At 45.7% G+C, this 26,794-nt stretch overlaps 1 protein-coding gene and 1 long non-coding RNA gene across 3 annotated transcripts in view; one reads left to right on the top strand and one right to left on the bottom strand.

The window, feature by feature from the left end:
• Nucleotides 1-21,574, top strand: part of PARVA (parvin alpha) — a 141,856-nt gene extending 120,282 nt beyond the window's left edge. For both annotated transcript variants that reach the window (XM_070425258.1, XM_070425259.1), the window contains exons 8-13: nt 2,008-2,027; nt 3,311-3,372; nt 4,061-4,129; nt 8,968-9,069; nt 9,808-9,880; nt 19,546-21,574. In XM_070425258.1, the coding sequence (XP_070281359.1) occupies nt 2,008-2,027; nt 3,311-3,372; nt 4,061-4,129; nt 8,968-9,069; nt 9,808-9,880; nt 19,546-19,622 (403 nt within the window). In that variant the 3' untranslated portion in view covers nt 19,623-21,574. The remainder of the gene's footprint in view (nt 1-2,007; nt 2,028-3,310; nt 3,373-4,060; nt 4,130-8,967; nt 9,070-9,807; nt 9,881-19,545) is intronic.
• Nucleotides 1-26,794, bottom strand: part of LOC139017202 (uncharacterized) — a 425,767-nt gene that overhangs the window by 303,971 nt on the left and 95,002 nt on the right. The gene's annotated exons all lie outside the window — the stretch shown is intronic.

The raw sequence follows: 26,794 nt of genomic DNA, 5'->3' as shown, positions 1-26,794 counted from the left end.
ATACTTCAGCCAATGATTATAGCTTAGCCTTTTCCATGCATTCAAAACATGCCTCTCAATGCTTAAGGTACAAACTTGGGTGGGGAAGTGGGGAGAGAGAATTAGCAGTGATTGAAAAATTCTAATTTTGTGGCACTCCGGGAAAAAAGTGTGCCCCCAAAAGCCAACCAGCATGAAATCGTCATGCCATAAACACGGACTTGAATTTAAATCATTAGCCTTCAAAAGGACGTTTTTCTTCCTTTTCTGAATCTGATTGATTTGGTCACATGCCATGACCCAGAAAGCCCCTCTCTGCCTTAGAGGGGTGTTTTTGTTGTTTTCACTCACTTTAAGAAATTGGAATATCAAAACATGTAAGAGGTTTGCCGTGGGGAAGACAAGTTTGGGTCTTAAGCAGAAAGAGCAGGAAGGACCGTGTGTGGGTTTGAGATCCCTGGGCAGGCCTGAGCCCTGGCCACATGCGAGGCCGGGCAAAGTTCGTTTTATGCATCCCCTGGCTCCATCTCTCCTCTGTCCTCCCTTGAACAAGAAGAACGAAGTGAAAAGAGCCGAGACCTCTAAGCCAGCCTCACTTGAGTTCAAATCCAGACTCTGCCACTTTACTCACCTGTTAGTCTCTTAACCTCTCTGACCTCAGTGTCTTCATCTCTGAAGTGGGGAGCATTTTGCTAACCACAGAGTGTGAGGATTTAATGTGGGAAGAGCTCGGCCTTCCCTTTCCCGTGTCCTTCATTGCTGACTTTTCTGGCTTTTCCCCATCACAGCTGACCCACACCAGCCAAGCCTTGCCCAATCTCTAGGAAACTCACTGCCCCTCCCCCATTGTGGCTGACGGAGGTCCAGAGTGCTGTGGACCACACTATGCATGTGCCTTAAAAGGGCCCAGGATAGGCCAGAGATGTGGGGAGGCCCTTCCCCAGATGCCCAGTTGATGGCCTGCCTCCGCGCCACTCCAGGGTCCAGTCCTGGCAGCCGAGGGGGCAGCTGATGTACAAGGCACACTGATTCTTGGCCTTGATTCTGTGAGGGGCAGGCTGAAAGCTGCCCTGACAGGCCTGCCGGGAGGAGAATTCCTTACCGTCCCGCCCCCACCTCCCCTAACCTCTGCTTGTCCGTGGAAAAGAGGAAAATGTGTCTGAGAAGATCCTGTGAGAAGCTCCCAAATCAGGGAACATGAAGCTTCAGTTTTCAGAGCAATCTCTCAGCTGCCCCTGTGCTTTCTATGATCCCTTTCTGCCATCTTGCCACATAGACAAACAAGGATTCAAACTTCTAATCATTTGACGATACACTCTAGTCTCTGAAGCATTTTTGTATCTGTCGATGTTCATAATACACACGTGAAGCAATGATTATACCTTCTAAAACCCCACAGCCCGAAGATGGAGAAGGAGATTATCACTGGTCCGTCCAGCAGTTAACTCCAAGTTCATTGTTCTTTACAGTGCATTACCCACAAGTCATCGTGTAATGGGTGATAGAAGCACAGTTGGAATAAACTAATGAGACCCACTAATGTATTAAGAAAAAAATATATTGAGCATTTACCTATATACCAGGAATTGTGCTAAAATCTTTCCACTTATTAAATTATGTAATGCTCACAACATGCTATCCTCATTTTAGAGATAAGGGACCTGGTGCCCAGAGAGGTTCGGTAGCTTGCTCAAGGTCACACAGCACACAAATGGCTCTGTTGGATTTAAACCTAAGTAGTCCATCTTTAATGCTTGTGTTCTTAGTTCTCTGCTGCTTCACTGCTAAAAGTCCAGTTCCAGTTCCTGCCCTCTTTAAGAAAAACCTATCCTGGAGCAAGGTGAGGTGTAGCTTGATGGGTATCACAGGATGTATAGGGGAGAGAAGAACTTGACCTCCCCAGGCTAATGCCCACAGCACCCTGGGCAGGGAACTTACTAAGTGTAGAATGCCAAGAGAGCTTTGGGGCTTTTCAATCAAGGGCGAGGAGAGAAGATTCACACTGTTTTCTTTCTCCTTTTCCTACAGGGCTCTCTCCGGAAGGCATGGTGAGTTGCGTAAGATTGTCCGTTGGTGCTGGTGGCTTCCACGGGGGCCTAGTGAATTCTGCAGCAGCTGGGAACCATAGGCACTCAGCTTGCGTCCTGCAGTGTCTGCACCAGCCTGGTGACAGAGCTGCGTGGTAGGGAGGGTCTGCTTACGGGTGGGAAGAGGAAAACTAACCACAGTTGCACAGTCCTTTCGCAAGTAACCAGACCACTGACATTGCTGGGCCTCTGGATGGGTCCTGGGCAGTCTTGCTCTAAGCGTATGGTGAGAGTAAAGAAAGGAGGTGTATCTACATGCTTGGACTGTCTCCTCCCTGCCCAGCCCTTCTGGAAGCTGCTGCTTTCTCTTTCCTTTTCATAGCTCCTGTCTCTCCCATCTCCCACAACTTTGGGCTTGTTCACAAAATCTGTGAATGTCAGAGGTCACAATCACCTTCCTGGAAGTCTCGGATTTGCCCATCGGTGCAAGAGTAGGGAGATACAGACCCGGGACCACCAACCTTCCCTGCCCCAGGTTTCCCTCCATTATTTCACTTCCCAGTTCAGAGAATGTGGGGAGGCGGGGGCTGGGGGGAGCAGCTAGGAGAGACCTGCAGGGGGCATGGCTTTGCTACTTCCTATGATCCTGTATTTGCTGTGCATATTTTGAACGATTCCAGTAATGCTAAAACAACTCAGATCAGTAGACATATCAGTCTACTGAGCACTTGCACATACTTTCCCATCTTTCATCTCATAACACACCTGGGAGGTTCATTTCTCAGATGGCATTTTAGAAGAGGAAACTGAGGCACAAAGCACCGAAGTGACTAGGTCACTCAAGAGGAGGAGCTCGCATCCTGTCCGGGGGCTCTGGTTCCCAACCTGTGTATTGATGCACGCGTGCTGCCAGGATGGTTGTCCGGGTGTCCTAGTTTTGATCGCTAGGGGGTGAAGTGATTTGATATTTGATATAAAAGCTTCCGAAACACTTTGGAGCCATGACTAAATTATAATGTAATGAACACAAAGACTGAAGAGAAATGACAAGTCCCCAGTTAAAGTGCCTAACAGAGCCCCCCAGTCCTGGCCCAAAACAGGTTTGACACAGAGGGTGGACACACACACAGCTCCTTAGGTGAGCATAACCCAAATCTCTGCCCTAAACCCAGCTTCTAGAGTTCCCCGCGCAGCCTCAGACCCCGGAAAGTTTCCATCTGTACCTGACCATGTGGCCAGGACCTGGGGTGGGCTTCCCACCAGGAATCAGCTGTGTCCTTCATCGACATTTCCCTCTTTTTCAGAACGTGATGCCTTCGACACCTTGTTCGACCATGCACCCGATAAGCTCAACGTGGTGAAAAAGGTGGGAAAGGGGTGCCTGGGAGGGAAGCAGGAAAGATGGGGGAGGGGGGTAGCAAAACATTTTAGGAAACATCATCCCTGTAGCTCGCAAGCTTCCTAAAACTGGTTTTATCGCCAAATCTCTGCAAACATGGGCTTTCCTGCTTGATGTCCATTTTTCCTGTCTTGTTCTCACTGGAGACCTTATCCAGTCCCTTTCTTCTCCCATCAGGATGATGGCGTCTCTCAGGGGGTTCTGAGACTACTATGAGCACCCTTTGTTCCCACCCTTACTCAACCTCCAGCCGTCCCTGCCTCCACACAGGCACAGCACCTGCACCTAGAAAGGGACTGGAAGGAGGGACCCAGTGGGGTCATTTCTTCTCTGGCCTCCTGACCCTGGGGTCAGACCCTCCGCCTCTCACTCTCAGGACTCCTAGCTCCTCTCACAGTTTGAGTCACATAGTGTCCAAATATTTGAAAGCCTCCTTTCCTATGAACTCCAGGGGCTTTGCAGAAAAGCCTCCCAGGCTGCTCACTCATCCTCACTCAGCTCGGCACAGGGATCCTAGGCCCAGTGCTCTCAGCAGGGCCTCATCACATGTGGTCACCCTGGTCCTTGTCCTCACGGTGGAGTCACTGAGGTGGCCCCGAGGGCCTGGCACTGGTGAGAGCCTCCATCTCAAAGACGCCTGTGCTTCTTTTTTTAGACTCTCATCACTTTTGTGAACAAGCACCTGAATAAACTGAACCTGGAGGTCACAGAACTGGAAACCCAGGTGGGTGACAGCCCCAAAGGGAGCGTGGGGGGCCAGGCCCTGCTCAACAGCTACCATTCCAAGTGCCCCATCCCTGCACGGCCAGGAGGGCTTTCCACACTGACCCTCAAGCTTTCCCAGGAGGGAGGGGATTCTATTCCTGTTTGGACTTTATCTGAATTTACTTTGAAAAATTGCAAGATTATTATCATGAATATCTAAACACTCTTCACCTACATACACCAATTATTAATATTTGACCACATTTGGGGTTTCTTTTTTCTCTCTCTCCACCTAAGCACTTCAGCATACATCTCTTAATAACAAGTACATTCTCTTAGATAACAACATCCACTGATCAAATTCTGGTAATTTTAACATTGGTAGAATACATCGTTTAGGTTAAACCATATGCAATTGCTGATATTTGACTACTTTTTAAAAAATATATATATTTTATTGATTTTTTACAGAGAGGAAGGGAGAGAGATAGAGTTAGAAACATCGATGAGAGAGAAACATCGATCAGCCGCCTCCTGCACACCTCCCACTGGGGATGTGCCCGCAACCCAGGTACATGCCCTTGACCGGAATCGAACTTGGGATCCTTCAGTCCGCAGGCCGACGCTCTATCCACTGATCCAAACCAGTTACGGCTTGACTACTTTTGACAATGTCACATTTCAAAGAAACACTCTATATTCCAATTTTTCCAGTCTCCCTAATATTCTCACATGCAGGCCTAACCGGTTTGGCTCAGTCGATAGCGTTTGCCTGCGGACTCAAGGGTCCCAGGTTCGATTCCGGTCAAGGGCATGTACCTTGGTTGCAGGCACATCCCCAGTAGGGAGCGTGCAGGAGGCAGCTGATCGATGCTTCTCTCTCATCGATGTTTCTAACTCTCTATCCTTTTCCCTTCCTCTCTGTAAAAAATCAATAAAATATATTTAAAAAATATTCTCACATGCAGTATTTAGTTGTCATGTTTCTTTAGTGTCTTGTTATAGAACAGATCCTCAGCCTTTCTTTACATGACGTCATTTTTGAAGAGTGCAGGCTATTTGGTTCATAGAATGTCTCTAAATGTCCCTCCTTACAATTAGATTCAGGTTATGCATTTTCAGTAACAATACCAGCTGAGTAATGGTGTCTTCTCAGCCACTTTTGTCCAGCAGTCCATGACTGGTGACAGTAACTTTGATCACAGGGGTAAGCTGGTGTCCACCAGACCTCCCTACTGCTAAGGTCCTCTCCCTCCTTTATAAGTAATAACTAATCTTTAGTGGGAGATACTTTAAGGCTGTGTAATGTATTGTTTCCCAACCTCCTTTCATTTGTGATGACTTTCTAAAATGAGGTTTTCTTTTGAGCCCATGGACATCTCTTGTTGTTTCTAAAAGCAATTCCTGGCCCAGCCAGTGTGGCTCAGTGGTTGAGCATCAACCTATGAACCAGGGGGTCAGGGCATATGCCTGGGTTGCGGGCTTGGGCAGGCAGGAGACAGCCAATCAATGATTCTCTCTCGTCATTGATGTTTCTGTCTCTCCCCTTCTCCCTTCCTCTCTGAAATCAATAAAAATATTTTTAAAATAAATACATGCCCTAACTGGTTTGGCTCAGTGGATAGAGCGTCAGCCTGCGGACTCAAGAGTCCCAGGTTCGATTCTGGTCAAGGGCATGTACCTTGGTTGCGGGCACATCCCCAGTAGGGAGTGTGCAGGAGGCAGCTGATCGATGTTTCTCACTCATCGATGTTTCTAACTCTCTATCCCTCTCCCTTCCTCTCTGTAAAAAAATCAATAAAATATATTTTAAAAAAATAAATAAAATAAAATAAATACATAATAAATAAAAGCAATTCCAGGTCTGTGCCTGAGTACTGTCTGAGTGTGTCTGGACTCTGTGGAACGAGTTTACATGCTCTTTGGGGAGTTAGGGAACACTCTGGAAAAGTGATATTTCCTCGAATGAGCTAGAATGAGCTCTGGGATTTTTCCTAAGTTTGCATGAATAGGTTGTGCTATGAAAGGGAGTCTCTGGTGAGTGTGTTTGGTGTTCGTCTGCGGGTTTTACCGTCGAGTCATCAGAAAGAGCAGTCAGGGTGGCAGCTGTCTATGTCAGTGGCGCTCAGAGCTGTGAGTAACCCCGACCCTAACCCAAGGTCCTCCCCTGAGTTGATAGATTGGAATTTTTTATTCTCAGCCTATTCCAGCCACAGCCAGAATGAGGCCCAGTTAACTATTTCCATGGGCAGGCCTTGATTCTAACATGGATGCTGGGTCTGCTCTTGCATTGTCCACCTCTGGGGTGACCTAGGATTGAGTCATGCTCAGGCCCTACCCACCTGATGGATGGAAGCAGGCAGGAAGCTGCACCTCAGCCAAGTTCATGCAGGGTCGTATGCCCATAACAAAGGCGAAGCACAGGCCCACCAGCCAGCCACCTGGCAGATCTCTGACTCGGGCCCAGCTCACATTCCAGGCAATTCAGTCTACTTTTTTTTTTTTTTTTTAAGTTTCCTAAGATGATTCCAAGAACTTTGGCCTCTTGTGAACTCTAGCAACTGTTGTTTATGCCCACAAACCTTTGGTGGCCCCACTTCCTTTGAAAGGTTCTAGGATACCAGATACTCACCCGACCTCTCTACCTTTGCTCAGGCCCCTCTCCATACCTAGAACACCTCCTCCTTCCACATTTCCCTCATTCCACAGGCCTCCACTCCTCCACAAGCCTGCCCCAGTGCCCAGCACACACTCATCTTGCCCTTCCTTGAGCAGAATACCTGAATCCCTCTGCTTAGCCTAGGAATCGATGGTCCCTCAGACCAGGTTCCCAGCCCAGGTTCCCAGACTCTACTGTCCTAGATGGAAAGGTAGGGCTCTAAGCCTCTTGTCCTGGCCCTCAGCACACAGTTGTACTTTGCCAGTAAGTTGTGTCCTGATTGCTTTGTTGTTTTCCCAGATAGTAAGCAATACGGTACATCTTCACTTCACATCATCAATAGGGTCTTAGAAACCATCACTCAAAGCAAAATGACATATAACTAAACCAATTTTCCCATAGGCTAGTTGATATAACCAAGTTCCTACAGCGTATTTTTGGTCACAAAAATGTCACCAAAGTTCTAAATAAAGACCCCCCTCCCCAACTTTTCTAATATTAAACATTGAAATAAATGTGAGTTCTGCATACATTTAAGAAATATTCATAAAAATAAGTAAGAATTCTTTTCCAATCTGCTTGCTCCAGTTCAGGGTCACAGGTGGCTAGAGCCTATCCCTGCAGCTCAGGGCACAAAGCAGGACCCAGCCCTGGACAAGACGCCCTTCCACCCACAGTCACGCAGACCGGGACACTGTAGACACGCCAATTCATCTGATGTGCACATCTCTGGGATGTGGGAGGAAACCCGAGTACCTGGAAGAAACCATGCAGACATGGGGAGAGCATGCCAACTTCACACAGACAGTGGCCACAGCTGAAAGTCAATTTTTTTCTCATCAACCTTATAATGTAATGATGTTATTCAAGGACCTGCTATAGTTAAATATTTATTAAGTTTTGCTTACACATCAAGCAGTACTCTAGGCACTTTATACCTATTAACTGGTTTAGTCCTCATGATAACCCTATTAAATAGAAACTATACTTCGATCATCCCCATTTTACCAATGAGAAAAATGAGGTACAGAGAAGTTATGTAACTTGCTTAAATCACACAGCCAGTAAGTGGTAGAGCTGGAGGCCTAGCTGCAGAGCCCAACTTTGTAATAGCCACACGGTGCTGCCTCTTAAGCAATGATACAGTGAGAAAGGAGAATGACAAGGCCTGTATGACACTAGAGTTCTTTGTTCACAAAGTACTTCATCCTAGTAGCCTCATGCCATTGGCCTTGGACATCCCCTTGTCCTCCTCCTTCTGCCCCACCCTAGCTAATTCCTGCTCATCCCTCCAGTCTCCATTCAGGCAGCGCCTCCTCTAGAAGCCTTCCCTATTGCCTTCAGTGGGAGAGAGTGACTCTGTCACACAAGCCAACCTGCTTCCCTCCATCAGAGCAGCTGCTGCATTTTCTCCACATCAGTCTCCCTATTGGGCTGTGAGTTCCTCTAGGGAAGGGGCCACACCTGGCCCATAACTGTGGTCCATGTGCTGGATCAGGGATTAAAACAGAGGTCCTCAAACTTTTTAAACAGGGGGCCAGTTCACTGTCCCTCAGACATTTCACACATGCGCACTGCGGGCCCGGGACGAGTCGGCTGCTAAGCAGGACAGGCAGCGGTGGCAAAAACACCCGGTGGGACAGATAAATGTTTTCGGCGGGCCACATGTGGCCCGCGGGCCATAGTTTGAAGACCCCTGGCTTAGAACATGACCAGTGCTCAATAAATGCTGGATCATGCTTGGCTGGTGTGGCTCAGTGGTTGTGCATCAACCTATGAACCAGAAGGTCACGGTTCAATTCCTGGTAAGGGCATATGCCTGGGTTGCAGGCTTGATCCCAATGTGGGGCATGCAGGAGGCAGCCAATCAATGATTCTCTCATCATTGATGTTTCTATCTCTCCCTTCCTCTCTGAAGTCAATAAATATATATATATATATATATATATATATATATATATATGTTAAAAAGATTTTAAAATATATATTTAGAAAAAGAAATCCTTATTATAAAAATATTTAAAAATAAATAAATGCTGGATCAACTGAGATCAGGACCATGGATGCTGTCTCCAGTGTTGGACCAGCCAGATATGGAACAGGCCAGACATGTTGACATAGAAGCTGACGAGCCCTCTGGATGGGGCTTGCCTGGGGACTCAAGGACCCAGTGCCTTCACCTGGCTCTCTTTCTCCAGTTTGCAGATGGGGTGTACCTGGTGCTACTCATGGGGCTCCTGGAGGGCTACTTTGTGCCCCTGCACAGCTTCTTCCTGACCCCGGACAGCTTTGAACAGAAGGTAAGGAGAAGCAATGTGGAGTGAGGCCTTAACCCACATGCTCTGACTCATCCACCTACAGCTATGCTGGGGCATCTGGGGAAAAGGCAGCGGCTTCCTGTCTACCCATGGTCTTCAGTGGTTGGTTGGGGGGCCCATTCTGATGAGCACTGAACTGGAAAGGAGCTACCTGAAGACCACAGAGCACCTGACCACTTTCTCTTCACCCACCCCCACCATAGCCTGGCCTTGGTCCCCTAGTCATATGCTCCATCCAGGTATCACTGGCCAGTCTCATCTCTCCCAGAAGTGACAAGGCTGGTCGTACCTGAATACCCACACTCAGCCTCATTCCAATGACTCATAAGCTGCTACAGCCTGCGTGTTAGACAAGGGGCATTTGATCCATGGCAGAAAGCCTTCTCTGCTTCTTGTGCATATGTCTTGCTCTCTGATTCTTTCAACTGAGAGCACTAATGTGCCTGAGTTGAAAATCCTGGTAGTTACACAGGAACACAGTAGAACAGAACGAGGATTTTGAACATCTCCAGCACTGCTCACCAAGAGTAGGCTGGGATAGGCCAGCCCACTCTCCACATGGCCTGCCCATTTTGGTAACCTCGCTTCTCCTTCAAATTAGGGCATTTTAGCTCAGCCTTTGTCCCTCTAGCTCCATCACTTCCTAGGGGCAGATCCCAGGACCCACAAGGGCCCAGGAATGAGTGTGCAATAACATAGGCACTGCATTTCTCTTTCCAGGTCTTAAACGTCTCCTTTGCCTTTGAGCTCATGCAAGATGGAGGGTTGGAAAAGCCAAAACCTCGGCCAGAAGGTACTTTGCTCTTTTCCTGGGTTTGTGACAAGATGATGAGACCCTCTTCCTGTACATGAGTGTTGGGGACACAGGGCAAGGCTCATGATTGAGAACAGAAGGACGAGTTTATTTTCAGAAGTCTTCTCTACCATTTTTAGGGGAAGGTGTGACAGGGCAAAGCTGCCCAGTCCTGGAAATCCTTTGTGAGCTGCTAATCACATGGCCCTGGGAAGAAAAAATCTGAACTCTCATGCATGGGATCACAGGGATAAGGGCCCAAGCAGACACAGTACAGAGCAGAGGTGCTGCTGCAGAAACTGCCCTGTGCCCAGTTTCCAGGTTCTTCGGTCCCTGGACAGGGTACTGACCTGCCAAATTGCTGTATTCCAGGTCAGGCAGGGAAAGTTGTGGGAGTCATTGCTGGCAGCTCTGCTCTGAGCATAATTGCCTTTCCTTCCCTGTGCCTACTCCAAACTGTCCAAGGATGATTTGTCGGGTTTGGATTGAAAGTGTAAGAGTTTAAAAAAAAAAACAACACAAAAACAAAAGGCACAAATAACAAAATGCTCCATTAGCCCTTCTGTGCTGGCGCTTGGAGCTATGTGTGCATTTGTGCATGTAGGAGTTCTTCTTAGTACGGATGTTTATTTCCTGAAACTTACTGACTGAAATATTTCATTTTACCAGCACTACCAAGGTTTACCAGCACTATCATCAGTGCTTGGATGGGGGAGGAGGGGACTATTCAACGCTGTGTTGAAGATAGTTTTCTGTTTATGTCAATTTGGAATATTAAGAATGCCATAAGTGGGCCCTTTTGCTTGACTTTCCTGGGTGTTGAAAGGCAAGTTAACAACTAGGGATTGTGTACTTTCTCTCCCCATTGTTGCCTCTGCTCTGAATTCTTCCACCCAAACCTCCACATAGGAGTGGTCCTTCACTGACTGTCCAGTGGGCCTAGACCCCCATGCCAAGAGAGGTAGGCTATCCTGACCTCAATGTACTTGAGGCCACTCAGGGGAGAAAAGAGATGTACCCAGTCACCAGAACAAAAGGACAATGGTGATAATTGCCATGAAAGAGATAAAATTAACAAGTTGTGAGAACTGAAGGAGTGGTGCTCACCGTTCTCTGGGGTGGAGGATGGTTTGATAAACATGGTGGTAGTTGGGCTAAACCATAAGGATCAGGTAGGATTTTTGTTTGGAGATTAGATAGAGGGGTGGCAGGTTCAACTAGAGGCTGACCTTGACCTGCACTGGTTCCCCTTCTAAGGACCCCCAGAACCAACACAATTGGTGGGTGGCTTCAGACCACCCCAGAACACCACCCAACCAGCTCGGCAAACGACACACCCAATTGGCAGGCTTGGCTGCATCAAAGCCCTAAAGTGACTCTTGCTCTGTGGGTCCGTCCCAGCACAACAGCTCATCTGGAATAGTCACAACCAGCTCTCACAACCAGTCAGCCTGAGGGCCAGTCCTACTGACCGATGTGCCAACAGCAATCATGGATCACCTACTACAGGAGGGCACATACAAAACACACAAGGGACTCCACTGGAGCAGCTCAGGTAACCAGGCAGACAGACTGCACTTTTGGGCCCCACAGGACACAAGCAGTCTACCAGATGCAGACTTTAAAACAGTGGTTATAAGGATGCTCAATGATCTTAGGGGGAAAAAAATAGATTAACTCAGTAAGGACTTTAATAAAGACATAGAAAACATAAAAAAGAACCAGTTGGAAATTAAGAATAAAATAACTGAAATAAAATATACATTAGAAGCAATCAATAACAGATTAGATGAAGAAGAGGATTGAATAAGTGATCTGTGAGACGAAGCAGCAGAAAACACCCATTGTAGTACCAAAAAGAAAAAGAATTTTAAAAAATTAGGATAGTTTAAGGGACCTGAGGGACAACATCAAGCATACAGGGGGCCTGAGGTACAACATCAAGCAAACATTTGGATCACAAGGGTACCAGAAGGGCAAGAGAGAGAACAAAGAACTAAAAAATTCCCTAACCTGGCAAAGGAAATAGACATACAAATCAAAGAAGTGCAGAGAGTCCCAAATAAGATGACCCCAAAGAGGTCCACACCAAGACACATCATAATTAAAATGCCAAAGGTTATAGTCAAAGATTGCATCCTAAAAATAGCAAGAGAAAAGCAGTTAATTACATAAAAGGGAACTCCCATAAGACTGTCAGCTGATTTCTCAACAGAAACTTTGCAGGCCAAAAGGAATGGCAAGAAATAGTTACAAAAGGCAAAGACATACAACCAAGAATGCTCTACCTAGTAAGGCTATCATTTAGAATCAAAGGAGAAATAAGAATTTTCCAGACAAGGAAAAGCTAAAAGAGTTCATCACCACTAAATCAGTATTACAACAAATTTTACAAGAAATGTTAAAGGGACTTCTTTAAGAAGAGAAAAAATGATCAAAAACATAAATAAGAAAATACAGGAAAGAAAAAATTCTCACTGATAAAAGCAAACATACTAAATAAAAGTGGTGGATCACCAACTATAAAGCTAGTACAAAAGTTAAAAGGGAAAGTAGTAAGATCATGTGTAAATCTATGAGTTATACAAGAAATTAGGCATACAGGGAGAGATCAATAATAATATAATATAGTAATGGATAGAACATCCAAACAGAAAAATCAACAAGGAAAGAGTGGCCTTAAAAGACACATCAGATCAGATGGATTTAATTGATTTTTCTAGAACATTTCTCCTCAGAGCAGCAAAATATACATTATTTTCGAGTGTATGTGGTGGGACATTTTTCAGGATAGGTCACATTAGGCCATAAATCAAATTTCAATAAATTTAAGAAGATTGAAATCATAACAAGTATTTTTTCTGATCACAGTGGTATTAATCTAAAATCAATTATAAAAAGAAAATTGAAAAACACACAAACACATAGAGGTTAAGTAACATGATGCTAAACAATGAATGGGTTACCAATGAAATGAAGGAAGAAATCAAAAGATACATTGAAACAAATGAAAACCTAACATCCTAAAAATCTGTGGGACACAACCAGAGCAGTTCTAAGAGAGAAATTCATAACAATATAGGCCTATTTCAAGAAACAGGAAAAATCTCAAACAATCTATCCTTTTAGCTAAAGGAACTAGAGAAAAGAAAAATAATGGCCAAAATGAGTTGAAGGAAGGAAATAAAAAAAGGTGAGAGTGGAAATAAATGAAATTAGTCCAATAGAACAATAGAAAATATCAATGAAACCAAGAGCTGGTTCATTGAAAAAATAAAATTGATAAACCTGTAGCGAGACTCCAAGAATAAAGGAGAAGGACTGAATAAAATACAATTAGAAATGAAAAAGGAGAAGTGACAACTGACACAACAAAAATACAAAGGAAGATCATATACGATGATCAAGTGGGATTTATTCCCAGGGTGCAAGGTTGGTTCAAATTCTGCAAATCAATTAATGTGATACAACCCATAAACAAAATGAAAAATACAAATCATATGACTATATCAACAGAGACAGAAAAAGCACATGACAAAATCCAAAATCCATTTATGATGAAAACTTTTAGTAATGTGGGGATAAATGGAACATACCTCAACATAATAAAGGCTATATATGACAAACCCACAGCTAACATTATATTCCACAGTTAAAAGCTGAAAGCTTTCTCTTTAAGATCAGGATGTCCACTTTCTCTACTTTTATTGAACATAGTATTGGAATTCCTAGCCACAGCAATTAGACAAGAAAAAGAAATAAAAGGCATCCAGAATCTAAAGGAAGAAGTAAAACAGTCATTACTTGCATATGACATGATACTATATAGAGAAAACCCTAAAGATTAAACATACACACAAAATACTGTTTAAACTAAATGAATTCAATAAAGTGACAGAATACAAAATTAATATTCAGAAACCAGTTTAATTTTTATACACCAATAATGAACTATCAGAATGAGAAATTAGTAAAACCATCCCATTTACAATTGCCTTCAAAAGAATAAAATACCTTAAGTATAAATTTAATCAAGGAGGTAAATGACCTGTATTCTGAAAATTATAAGACATTGACGATAGAAAGTTAAGAATCTATACATATAAAGAGGTAATATGCTAATTGACTGTTACAGTGTCCTAGTAATGACCAATTTGCATATTGATGCGGGTGCAGCACGGGGTGGGTGGCTGGAGCCAAGTTCCCGGGGGTCTGAGGAGAGTGCCTGACAGGAGCCTGGACTACAAAGAAGGAAGAGGAAGTGGCCATGGGGAGCTCTTCCAATCCCCCTGTACGGACACCCTACCCCAGCCCCTGCACCCCCGGGGAACGGGGAAGCTGACTGGACGAGGAGAAGACCCAGCCTCGGGGGTAACTGCAGCCCACACCTCCGACTCCCAATCTCTTACCCCGCCAGGGTGCCCACAACAATAGCACGCCAGCAACCACCCATCAGCGCCCCCAAGGCACCCGAGGCCCGAGGCCCACCACTGCTGGGCCCCCTCTGCTGAGGCCGGGCATGCCTCTCTTCCCTACAACTCCAGACCCAGGTGGAGGAAGGCCTGAGCAGCCCCCCAGGGTCAGACCCTTCCCCCCACAGCAGCAGCACCATCTCCACATTGGAAGCACGCTGAACCTCGCTGGGAGTGCAGCTAAACCAGCACTCCTAGCCCACCTGGCTCCACCCTGGCCCGGCCCCCACCCCGCTCCAGGAGATTGGAGCCCTGCCCTGAGCAGGTACAGCTGCCAAACAGCCACGTACAATTTAAAGAATGGCACCAAGTGGGAAGGTTTGACAGTTACTCCTCCTTCAGCCTTGCCGCCCCCTAGGGCCCCCCTAATGCTCTGGTCCCCGCCAGAGCCTCCAGGGATGACCACCGCTACAGGGTTGCTGGCCAGAGCCCACCTCTCCAAGGCCTGTGGAACCCTCTGCAAAGCTTCCATAACTACAGTCCTAGGAAATAATCATGCCCTCCTCCACTAATCAGCACGTGCTACCTGTGAGGGTACCTGTGGGCTTAAAAACTTACTTGATGAAACATTTCTAGGTTTATTAGCTCAGAACCTCCTCATGACAACCCAGTGAGGTAGGCGGAGAAGAGATTACAATTCCCATGGTATATGCATATGTATTCAGAAATGAAGCTCAGAAAGGAAAAGTGTCAAGCCCAGTGGTTCCCAAGGTGTAGCACACACCCCACAGGGGGGCAATTTGATTTTAAGTGGGGGTAATTCCAGAATGAGTTAACAGTGAATTTTTGCATTTCTTATGGTTCTAGGGGGGCTCATCTACAGCATATCCTACATAATAAAAGGCTAATATGCAAATGACCAAATGATGGAATGACCAGTCACTATGATGCGTACTGACCACCAGGGGGCAGACATTCGATGCAGGAGCTGCCCCCTGGTGGTCAGTGTGTTCCCACAGGGGGAGTGCCGCTCAGCCAGAAGCCAGGCTCACTGCTGGCGAGCACAGGGGCAGTGGTGGGAGCCTCTCCTGCCTCTGTGTCAATGCTAAGGATGTCCACCTGATGGCTTAGGCCCACTAAGCCATTAGTCAGACATCCCCCCAGGGCTCCTGGACTGCTAGAGGGCACAGGCCAGGCTGAGGGACCCTCCCCGACAAGTGCATGAATTTCGTGCACCAAGCCTCTAGTATGCAAATAAATGGAAGGAAATACCATGCTCATGGACAGGAAGAATTAACATTGTTAAAATGTCCTTACTACCCACAGCACTCTCCAGATTCAGTGTAATCTCTATCAAAATAACAATGCCATTTTTCACAGAACTAGAACAAATACTCCTAATATGTATATGAAACCACAAAAGACCCCGAACAGTTAAAGCAATATTGAGAAAGAAGAACCAAGTTGGAAATGCTACCTGATTTCAAACTATACTATAAGGCTATAGTAATCAAAATAGAATGCTACTGGTATAAAAAACACATAGATCAATGGAATAGAATAGAGATCCCAGAAATAACCCCACATCGATATGGTCAATTAATCTATGGCAGTGGAGGCAAGAATATACAGTTTTTTTCAATAACTGGTCCTGGGAAAACAGGATAGATACATGCAACAAAATGAAACTAGACCTCTTTTTTACACGATACAAGAATAAACTCGAAATGGATTAAAAACGTAAATGTAAGACCTGAAACCATACAACTCCTAGAGGAAAACATGGGCAGCACTCTCTTAGCAATATTTTTTTGATATGTCTCCTCAGGCAAGGGAAGCAAAAGAAAAAAATAAACAACTAGGACTACATCACACTAAATAGTTTTTTTCACAGTGAAGGAGACCAGTGACAAAATGAAAAGACTGTGTCCCTCTAGAGCAGGGGTTGGAAACATCGGCCCGCAGGCTGTATAAGGCCTGAGAAATCACGTGGTCTGACCCTTCCAAGGCATTAGGGGTGAGTTAATTAAATGTTTGACCAAACATAGCAGGCTCATTTTTTAGTTGATAAATTTGTATGCCCTTGAATGATGTTATAAATATCCAAATGGCCCTTGGCAGATAAAAGTTTCCCCACCTCTGTTGTTAAGTGTCTCTTCCTGGGAAGGCCACTCTAGTATCCTAATGGCATTAGGAATGGTCCCCGAGTAGACTGTACCCAGTTGGTGAGCACCCTTTCTCTGGGTAGGAGAGAGATAGTAGGAGAGCTGTGGTCGGCATGTCTGCTTCTGTTTTCTCGAGCTTCTTCATACGAAACTTCCTAGTGACAGATTAGAAGTACTCATTCTGATACTTCGGTGTTTAGGCATTTATTTCCCTCCAGACAGACAAGTTTCCCCAACATCAATTAACCTATAGGGATATTTCAGCACATCCATGACAAGTCTCGTACAATTACTGAACTGTTTAATATGAAACTTCCTGCCCAATGGGAATGGAGAAACACATCTGTTTTATTTGTTGTTACACTGGGCATCACGCCCATGCTGAGAATTTCCAGTGCGGAAAGGAGAACTGAACCAGTGTTTGATGAAATTGTACCTGGTGAGAGATGTACCCAGCACTCCCTATGCATTCGTGCTCCTCCCTGGACAGGGAGATTCGTCAGTGAATGCTACAGACTTTACGAAACGCGCCAATGTGGGTAATTCTTTTAGGGTGTTTCAGAATCAAATAGGGCCCTAGCCAGTTTGGCTCAGTGGATAGAGCATCAGCCTGCAGACCAAGAGGTCCCAGGTTCGATTCTGGCCAAGGGCGCGTACCTCGGTTGCAAGCTCCTCTCCCACACCCCGGCCCTGGTTGGGGTGCACGCAGGAGGCAACCAATCCATGTGTCTCTCTCACATTGGTATTTCTCTGTCTTTCCCTTTTTCTTCCACTCTCCCAAAATCAGTGGGAAAATATCCTCAGGTGAGGATTAAAAACAAAAATAAAAATCAATGGAAAAATATCTTCCAGTAGGATTAATTTTTTTTAAAAAAATCAAATAGGCGGCGGTGGAGGCATTTTTCATGGCAAAGTGGTTTCAAGGTCAGGAAAACACATCCTCTGCCAGGCTGTTTGACACTCAGCCCTGTCGTACCCTGAAGTCCCCTGGAAACTTGGGGTTTGCATCTCAGAGGACTTTTGCTGCCCAAGCTTCACAACCGTTTCGTTCTCTGGAAACACAAGCCTCCCCAGAGGCTGAACAGTCCAGCTAGAGTGGATAGAAAGGATTGGAGAGGGCAAGAGGCTTTGAGGAGCCTGTTCCATGGCTCCAGTACCACCCAACCTTCCCCTTCGCACTCACTCCCTTGGTAAGCTCACTTTTTCTCCTCTCTGCCTTTCTAGCAGTTTCTACCTGGGGTAACTTCCTGTCCTTGGACTTGAGTGGAATTTAAGAAACACAACACCAAGCCATCAGGGGAGGACAAGAATCAGCCCCAGGGCATAGGACTGACTGGGCATGAACGAGGCTCAGCCACTGGGCAGGGCCCCAGGTTGAGGCTCAGATAGATGCATGAACAAGGTGGGAGCAGACAGGGAGGCTGTCAGGCCTGAGAGCTCCTGGTCTATCAACAGGAGAACTTGGAGCCAATTCCAAGCCCAGCTGGGGTGGGAGAGGGTCCGTCTGCAACTGGGATAAGGCCCAGTAGAGGCATACAGGAGGGTGTCTAGGGGTGGAGAGGAGCCCTGAGGAGGTTCCCCAGATCCTTGGTATGTCGCCCTGTGGCTGCTCATCATTGCAGGGCCTGGGGCCTGGGTGCACCTGGCTGTGGCAACCACATGGGCAAGGGTTCCTAAGGCTAAGGTCCGGGAACCATTGTCCAGCCCTACAGACCCACTGGACTCTGTTCTTCCTGGTCTTGGAAGACCCCTCACCCTAGATGAGGGCGTTGCTAGAGTGCTGACATCTCCCCCACCTTCGAATCCCAAAGCATTTATTGTTTTCTCTGATATCATTTACCTCATCTGACCTTCTGCACAGTCAGATGTCTTTTTAATCATTTTTACTGTGAAACCATCACAACTACAGAAAGGTGCATAAGATATAAATGTTCAGATTAGTGAGATATTACCCAGAGAGCCACCATGCAACCACCCCCAGCTCAGGGAGAGGAGCCCTCCCAGCTCCAAGAGTTCCCGCCAAGTTGCCCTTTTGGAACATAATCCTCTTCTTCCTCCCTGAAGATAGCCACTCTGCTGATTTTTACAGGCTTTTGTCTTTTTATTTTATTTTATTTGCATTTTCTTACAATTTTATTGCCTTAGGATGCATTCCTGAACAGTAGGCAGAGTTCCTTTCTTCACGTATGTTTTCCTACTCTGGTTATTGGGAGGAAGGCCCTCCCAGGGAGAGAGTGCAGGGGCCTTGGTGGGGGAGGAGGGGAGACAGGGGCCTGCAGAGGGTTAGAGGGACAGCCAGGGGAGGAAGTGACCACTAAATAAAAGGGAGGGAGGGAGGGAGGGAACGGAGGAAATAGTTGTATAAAAGCTTGGGAACTCACGGAGGAACTCTCCTGAAAATACAGCCCTACTCCCAGCCTCAAACCCAGCTGCCTGGCTCTCTCCTTAATCTGAAACTGTCTGTCCCCTGAGACATAAACTTACTGAGTACTCGCTGCCTGGGCTTCTGTGTCCTCCAGGGCCCTCCCTTCCTGAGGGAGAGGCAGCTTAGTCCTAACTCCCCACCTCTCCCCACTGTAGCCTCAGACTCTCCCCTCCTTCCTACCACTCATGGCTGGTTCTGCGGCGAGGCCCCCCCCCCCCCCCCCCCACCAAGGAACAGGTGCGATTTAGGGGAAAGTCAGGGTCAGAGAAGCACCCCTCCCACCTGGAGATGCTGAGTCCAGGGTGAACGCTACATGCGCTGGGGTCTGCTTCATTTTACAGAGAGGCCATGCCCCAGGCTCAGCACCGCTGCCCTGCACTGCTCCCCGGCTCTGAATTCTCGCCGAACACTCCAAAACCCATCCTTCCACACCCACCGACCTCTGGTGGTCTCCTGGGGGTTGCTCCTGTCTCCCAGCGGGACAGGGAGCTCTTCTGGAGCACAGCATGACATCCTGTGGCTGCGGGGGCATCCACGCAGGACCGTGTGGGCAAATGCGGTGGGTGGTGGATGGGAGAGGTTAACAGATGCCAACTTTGGGTCACGTGCCCCCCCCCACACACACACACACAAAGTGTTACATATTTTTTGTTCTCTACGCAGACATTGTCAACTGTGACCTGAAATCCACGCTGCGAGTGTTGTACAACCTCTTCACCAAGTACCGGAACGTGGACTGAGGGGCAGACCGCACCGTCCTCCGAACCACCTTAACCTGCTTATTCCTGCCTCCCGCTCTGTGCCATCCCACAAAGTCCAGCCACAACCCAGAAATCATGGGACCTGAATTAGGAAGGAAACGATCAGAAACTCTGGGCTGACCCACACCTCCCCGGCCCTAGGTCGGAGCCAGCAGTGGCCTCAGAAGACTGTCCCCATCCTGGTGCTGGATCCAGATTTCCCTCAGTGTCACTTGGGAACCAGCTTAGGTCCAGGAGACACCCCCCACCCCCACAGAAGATGAAAATAGAGATAATAGTTACCATGTAATGGGTGTAAACTCTGTGCCAGACATCACACTAAGTGCTCTGATATACTCAAACTCATTAGTTCTCGTGACTTCCGCTGAAGCAGGTGTTATACACCCCTTTCCCAGATGAGGAAAAGGCTCAGAGAGGTAAAGAGACTTGCCAGACCTTGGCGTTTGTTTTTCCTCTTTGAACAACACACGTATTTGTTAATAACTAGCCGATTACATCAACGTTCTTTGCCTGTCCTATGGTTGTACGTGTATGTGTGCACGCACACCCACAAAGAAGACAGGCGCCCACTGACCTCGCCGCCAAGCAGGCCAGGAGGGCTTAGTGATTCACACTCAAATTGGCAAATTTAATCCAATTAATAGTGTATGTGTGGCAGGAATCATGTCCCTCAGCTCCTTTGTACAAATGAAAATTACTCTTAATTCCTTCAGATTTGTAATAACCCCATGCTCTGGTTTCAGGGTGACATTTGGGAAGGATTCTGTTTAAAATTAATGGAGTGGCACATTTCACAACCTTTTTGCTTGATTGCATGTAATGGAAGTGCCCCATATTTTACTGCAAAGTAAGTACTCAATTCATTATCATTAGGCAAATGTACAATATATGCCGGCACCACCAAGAGCTGGGCATAGACCCACGTGAGCATGGCTTGGGAAGTAGGGCTCTTCACCAGGGACCCTTGAACTTTAAAGAAAGGAACTCCTCTTTGCCTTCTAATTGATCATTTAGACCATTCCCGGCTAAGTCTGCCCACATGCAATTACCGGCTAATTCAGGCGAGGAAAAATGTAAGCCATTCAGACCCAAGCCGAGCCCTTTCCGTGCGTGGGCTACTGGCGGGCTTATGGGGACTTGCATCCCCGCTCTGTGAACCCAGCTTGGAAACACAAGGCTCTCTCTAGTTGTCCCAGACTGCCGGGGCCTGTGCGAATAAGAAAGGGGCTAAAGTAGGGGTGACTAGGAGGACAGAAGCATGAGGGGCGGGGGAGTATTTGCACACTTCACAATAAGGAAGTACCCTCAGACGAGAGACAGGGCTTGTGGGGTTTACAGTCTTCGTAAACTGGCCAAGGCCTTGGGATAATTAGTAACTCTTACTGGTCTATCTTCATTGTAGAATCTTCCCAAATATGCCAGATGGGCCCAGCCTGTGTGCCCGCCTCCAGAAGTCTGTGCCCATTGCACAAAGCCCTCTTCTAGTCTGAGGAATTCATTTTGATCCCCGTCTACGCCACCCAGAGCTGGGCCTCTCATATTGTCCAAAGCATTTCCTTCCAGCTCCTAAACATTTCCTCCTCTGCGGTCCATCTGCAGTGGCTCAGAACCCATACAATTTACAGATAATACATATTCCTTTGGATATTGTGCTCTAAGAAAGCATTGTTAATCAGCATAATGAGCACTTAAGGTGCAAAGACAATGTACTCTTGTGTCAATTGATGTGGAAGGATACAATTATTTTTTACATAAGTAGTGAAATGTTATGTTTTTCATTAGGAAATACTAAATAGTGTAATATTTGTGTGTTCTCTTTTGAATTCCTGATAGCAAATCAATGAAAGTCGTTGCTTTGTCTCCTTGAGCCGTACTAAATATTGGGTAAAATAAGAGCAATGAATACATTTAAACCTGCTTTGCTTTCTGAATTTTCTCCCTTGGTTTGTCTTTTATTTTCCTATATTCAAGCTGCAAATGCACAGTGTAAGGAGTGTCCTTATTAAGAGCACTCCTTTTTGTGTTTTACACACACACGGCACACTTGGGAAGTTTAATCACAGGTCTAATTTATCAGCATATTGTTTCAAGACTGAGGCCTTAGACTCAGTCCAGAATCCCAGGGCCTGGGCCTGCTTTTATCATCCTGTTATCTCCTTTAGAGGTTTTCCTCTAAATTCTCCTGCTCAATACAGGGCCATGGTTTTGAAGGGGGAAAAGGCACCAGAACAATAAATAAACCAAACTTAACCTTTGTCTCTAAAAAAAATAATAACCTGAGACAAAAAAAAAAATGTAGTCTCTATAGGCTCACTCTTTTTCTTTTCTAAATTTAAATTCATTGGTATTTTTAATAGTTAATATATAAATGGTACAAAATTCAAGAAGCATGAATGAATATCCCTGCCCCCAGCAGCCAATCCTCCCTAGAGGTTACTATTTTGATCCATTTCTTATATTTCCTTCCAGAGATAATCCAGCCATAAAAGCATCAACATACATATAAGATTGTTGAGGATTTTAAAAAATATAAATAGCATATTATATATTTTGTCAGGCTCGTTGCTTTTTCCACTTAGTGTTATATGTTGGAGATTATTTTACACTGAGTATGAAAACCTTTTACATTTTAAAGATGAGACTCTGAGCACTCTGTACACCCAAAGGCCCATCTCTGGTCCGCTTGAGTGAGGAGATGAAAGCCTTACCCAAAGGTGGTGATGCTACGTCGGTAGTGACTTCGAAAGTCGGAGACTGAGTCCTACCGGGTGGGGAATAGGTCTCACAGGACATATTACCGGAGACATTCCCATGTGCCCTGAGCTGATTTTTTGTCAGTCTCCCTTTGGATTATTATGGTGAGTGGTGTGCAGTTTGATTACGCTTTCATTTGTACATCATTACGAGGGCTGCTAATGTGAAATCGACTAAGTACCCTACCGTGTTCTGCTGCAAGCCCAGCAGCCACATGCTGCTCCTCTGTCAGTCAGGAGGCTCCGGTTTCACATGTGCAGGCACAGAGCTGACATTTGCAAAATCTGGGAGAAGGGCTCTTTAACAGCACATCATCAGCGTTGCCCGTGTTGGTTGCAATTTGCAATTGCTACTCTCGGTACTTTTTAATTATGAAATACTGTTAGCTATATCATTATCAATTTATTTTGTTGTGGGTTGCCTGGTTAACCCTACAAAGTGTACTGAAGCCTATTTGCATCAACAGTGTCCTGGGGCTATAATTTTCCAATAACTAGGCTCTCAGACATGTATACATTGTGGTTCAAATATGAATTATCCATACTCCAGTGCTAGAGCAAAGGCATACATAATCCTCTCCCCCCAAATTATCACCAATTTATTTTTCCACTGGAAAATGAAACTAGACAAAGTTGGTAGGTCAGGCAGTTAGGTCCTAAGTAGAGGCTGACCAAGAGGAATTTGAGACCCACTGCCTTTAACACAGTCCCACCTCAGGAACCCTACCTACATAAAATATGCTAGATATGCAAAAGGGATATGTCCTAAAATCTTCACTAATGTTAATATTACATACAGTGTCCCCCCGTGAAATTCACTTAGGTCTACTGGAAGATTCATTAAGAGTTTCTGTGGATACAGAAAACAAAAGAACTGCATTGAGATGCAAGTACTGGGTAGGAGATGGACTCACTCACCAGCTAAGGGACCTGCATCTACACACCGGCTTCCCAAGATTTTTGCAGGTTCAGGTCTCAGCAAAAGACAAGTTAGTGTGTATGAATGAGTCATTGTCATAACTACAAAGACTATATCTGCCAGACTGTTACTATGTTTTTCCTTCTCTTTTATACCCCAGCTAGCTCCAATATTTTTCAGAATTTGCTCACACTCCTGCTTTACTATGGTGCTGACTGCATATGTGCCTATGTGTTCACAACCACAAGGCACCGTGAGGGTGCTCGATGCAGGATGAGCAGCCCCCACACCATGCCTGACAACCTTCCTCCCTTCCCAGGGAAGAAGCCACCACCAGTGAAGCATCTCAAAGTACATTCTGTGGGTTGTTAATAGATGTTTAGTGTAAAAAATGTCATAATTCAAATAAGTTTGGGAAACAAGGTAAAGAAATTTAAATTCACTTTCTACAGTGTTGGTTTTCATTTTTACTTTTTTTTTTCTAATCGGAGCCCATCTCAGAGTTCCCTACACTATTGTGCATTGTAACTCTCTAAGGCAGTGGTTCTTAACCTTCTGGCCCTTTAAATACAGTTCCTCATGTTGTGACCCAACCATAAAATTATTTTCGTTGCTACTTCATAACTAATGTTGCTACTGTTATGAATCATAATGTAAATATCTGATATGCAGGATGGTCTTAGGCAACCCCTGTGAAAGAGTCGTTCTACCGCCAAAGGGGTCGCGACCCACAGGTTGAGAACCGCTGCTCTAAGGGGAGGCAGAATAGGGCACGTCCCTATCATGTTGACCATGGGTCCTATTTGCCTCCTGAGAAATTGGCAGGATGGTATCTTGGAACTCATCCATTCATTTAGCCATATAGTCAACAAGCATGTGCTGAGGGTCTACAACGTGTTAGGTGGGCTGTGTCCAGTGGCAAGTGAGGTGAAGGCACACTCATATAGCTCAATCTAATGGGAAAGACGCATGAAAAATAATCACAAATCAGTGGCACAGAAATGTCTTAGTTAACTCTTCAATAGGTTCTTGGAAACTGCAACTTTAAATGAAACAACAAAATGAAACCAATTTTACCATTGACTAACTGGTATATACAAGAATTAAGTTCCTACAGCATATTTCTGGTCACAAAAACATCAACAAACTTCTAAGTAAAGACGCCAAACACTTCAAGTATTAAACATGAAAATGAATCTAAGAAAAGAAACCAAAATCCTCAGAGAAAACCCACTCAGACACGGAAGGACATGCCAACTTCACACAGAGAGTGGCCCCGGCCAGGAATCAATTTTTTCCCCTTATCAACATTAGAATGAAACAAAGTTAAATAAAACAATGTTATTCAAGAACCTGCTCTACTTATACCTTGTGATGACCAGTGTGGATAAGTACAAAATCTATGAAAGAGATCTGATTTGGATTTTGAAGTCAAGAGAGGTCTCTGAAAGAGAGGGGGGGGGGGGGTCTCTGGTAAAGTCGCATTTTAAAGTGACACCTGGATCGTTGAGCTACTCAGGTGAAGAGCTTGCCTTTTAAGGGAGCAGTACAGATGAGGATCCCAATTTAGGAGAAGATTGGGTCCCTGGCAGAAAGCCAGGATGGCTAGACTACAAAGGGGGAGAGGGATGGAGAGGTATCAGAGGATTGCAGATTTTATCACAAGAAAAATGGGAAGCAATATATGTTAAAAAGCTTTCTGAACCATGTGCACTCATATGTGGGATATAAAATTGAAAGCCACAAATGAACAAACGAGATAAACAAACAAAACTCATAGGCACACACAACAGTATGGTGGTTACCAGAGAGAAGGAGGTCAAATATATGGCAACAGAAGATTTGACTTTAGGTGGTGGGCACACAAAGCAATATACAGATGATGTATCCTAGAATTGTACACTTGAGACCTATACAATTTTATTAACCAATGTCACCTCAATAACATTTAATTTTTAAAAATACTAAAAAAAAAAAAAAAAAAAAAAAGCCTCGGCCACTGTACTAGAAAACTTTGGAAAAAGCTATGTCGGCACTATTGAGTTCTGAGACACCCCGTCCCATGCCTCTGCCCACCCCCAAGCTGGACTCAAACATGGGCTGGAAGTCTGGGTTTGCTTTAAAAGGCAGTGCCTGCTGGGCAGTCCTAACCCTCCACTTCCCTGGGGCTGCTGGGAGGGCAGGAGCTCCTACACCACTTCTAGCCTCTCCACATTGTGGTCCTCTGGGAAGAGCTAAGGGAACCTGAAGCAAAGGAAAAGAGAAGACTGGCAGCCAGAATGCTGATCCCTGGGGACCACTGCTTCCAACCTTCTCACCATGAAGGACTTCTGCTGTTTTATCCCTCTGTGGGTTTCATGGGAGGGGGTTGGAGAGGACAGGAATGCTGTCATCGAACCTGGGGAAGAGGGCAAGGTATAGGCTTCCTGGAGGTAGAATAATAATTTCATTCTCCCATAATCAGACTGAATTATTGTCATCATGCCTGCCACATTATAAAGCCCACCACAAGTGGATCACTTATGCTTCACAGTTAGAGTCTTGAGAAACAGCTTTCATAGGAAGGTCTGTTATTTTCATTGTGAGTTTTGGAACGACAGAACTATCCCTGGATCATCCAGTTGGAAACCAGTCCAGTGAGCACCTGCCCCAGAAAGATGTCTCTGCAGCAGGCTGTGTCCTGAGCCATCCATATTCTTGTCTTGACCCCCAAGCATGTCAAACTTGTGGCCGGCGGGGAGTCTGACATGCTTGCTTAGGCCTTCTGCACACATGTGGGCACCAGTTTGGATGCTGGCATTTAAAAGGGCACTTAGGAAATTCTGAGAAGCCCCAATGATTAAGATAAATGATGTTTTATCAGTGAAACGGACTTTTCATTTCTTGTTATCGATTTTCATGTTTTCACATCCTCAGATACGATTTGTTAGCCCAAGGCGGCATTCCAGGACACACAAACGTTATTAAGGCAACTGCTTTAAAGAGTGCCATGTCTTATTGAGGTGGACAGGACAATAGATATTGAATCTGCTACACGTGTGCTCGGTATGGGAGCTAGGGTTGGCACGGCATGACTCTCGGGCTCTTATATGTCTTCCTGGAAACCCTGACAATGGCCGCACCACCTGCTTGTAGAAACAGTCCCTGCCTTTGCAAACATTTGCCCGGGTTTCTGAAAAGCAGCTCCCGGAAGGAAGCCTTCTGCCGCTCGAGTTTCGAGTTTATTCCATCTTTCCTTATTTGTCACGATGTTGGAAAATATAAACTCTCATGGGACTGGGGACATTTTGGCTTAAAATAATCAGGACAACTAGGGGGTGGAGGGAGGTAGATGAGGATAAAGGCAGATAAATGGCGACAGAAGGAGACTTGACTTTGGTGGTGAACACACAATACAATATACAGATGACGTATTATTGTACACCTGAAACCTATATAATCTTATTAACCAATCCCCCCCCCCATTAAATTCAATTTTT

This window comes from Myotis yumanensis, unplaced genomic scaffold (genome assembly GCF_028538775.1).
Source record: "Myotis yumanensis isolate MYYU_CA2020_CCGP unplaced genomic scaffold, mMyoYum1.0.hap1 SCAF_10, whole genome shotgun sequence".
Lineage (NCBI taxonomy): Eukaryota > Metazoa > Chordata > Mammalia > Chiroptera > Vespertilionidae > Myotis > Myotis yumanensis.
The sequence above is the reverse complement of the archived record's forward strand: the minus strand, read 5'-3'. Positions and strand labels throughout refer to the sequence as shown.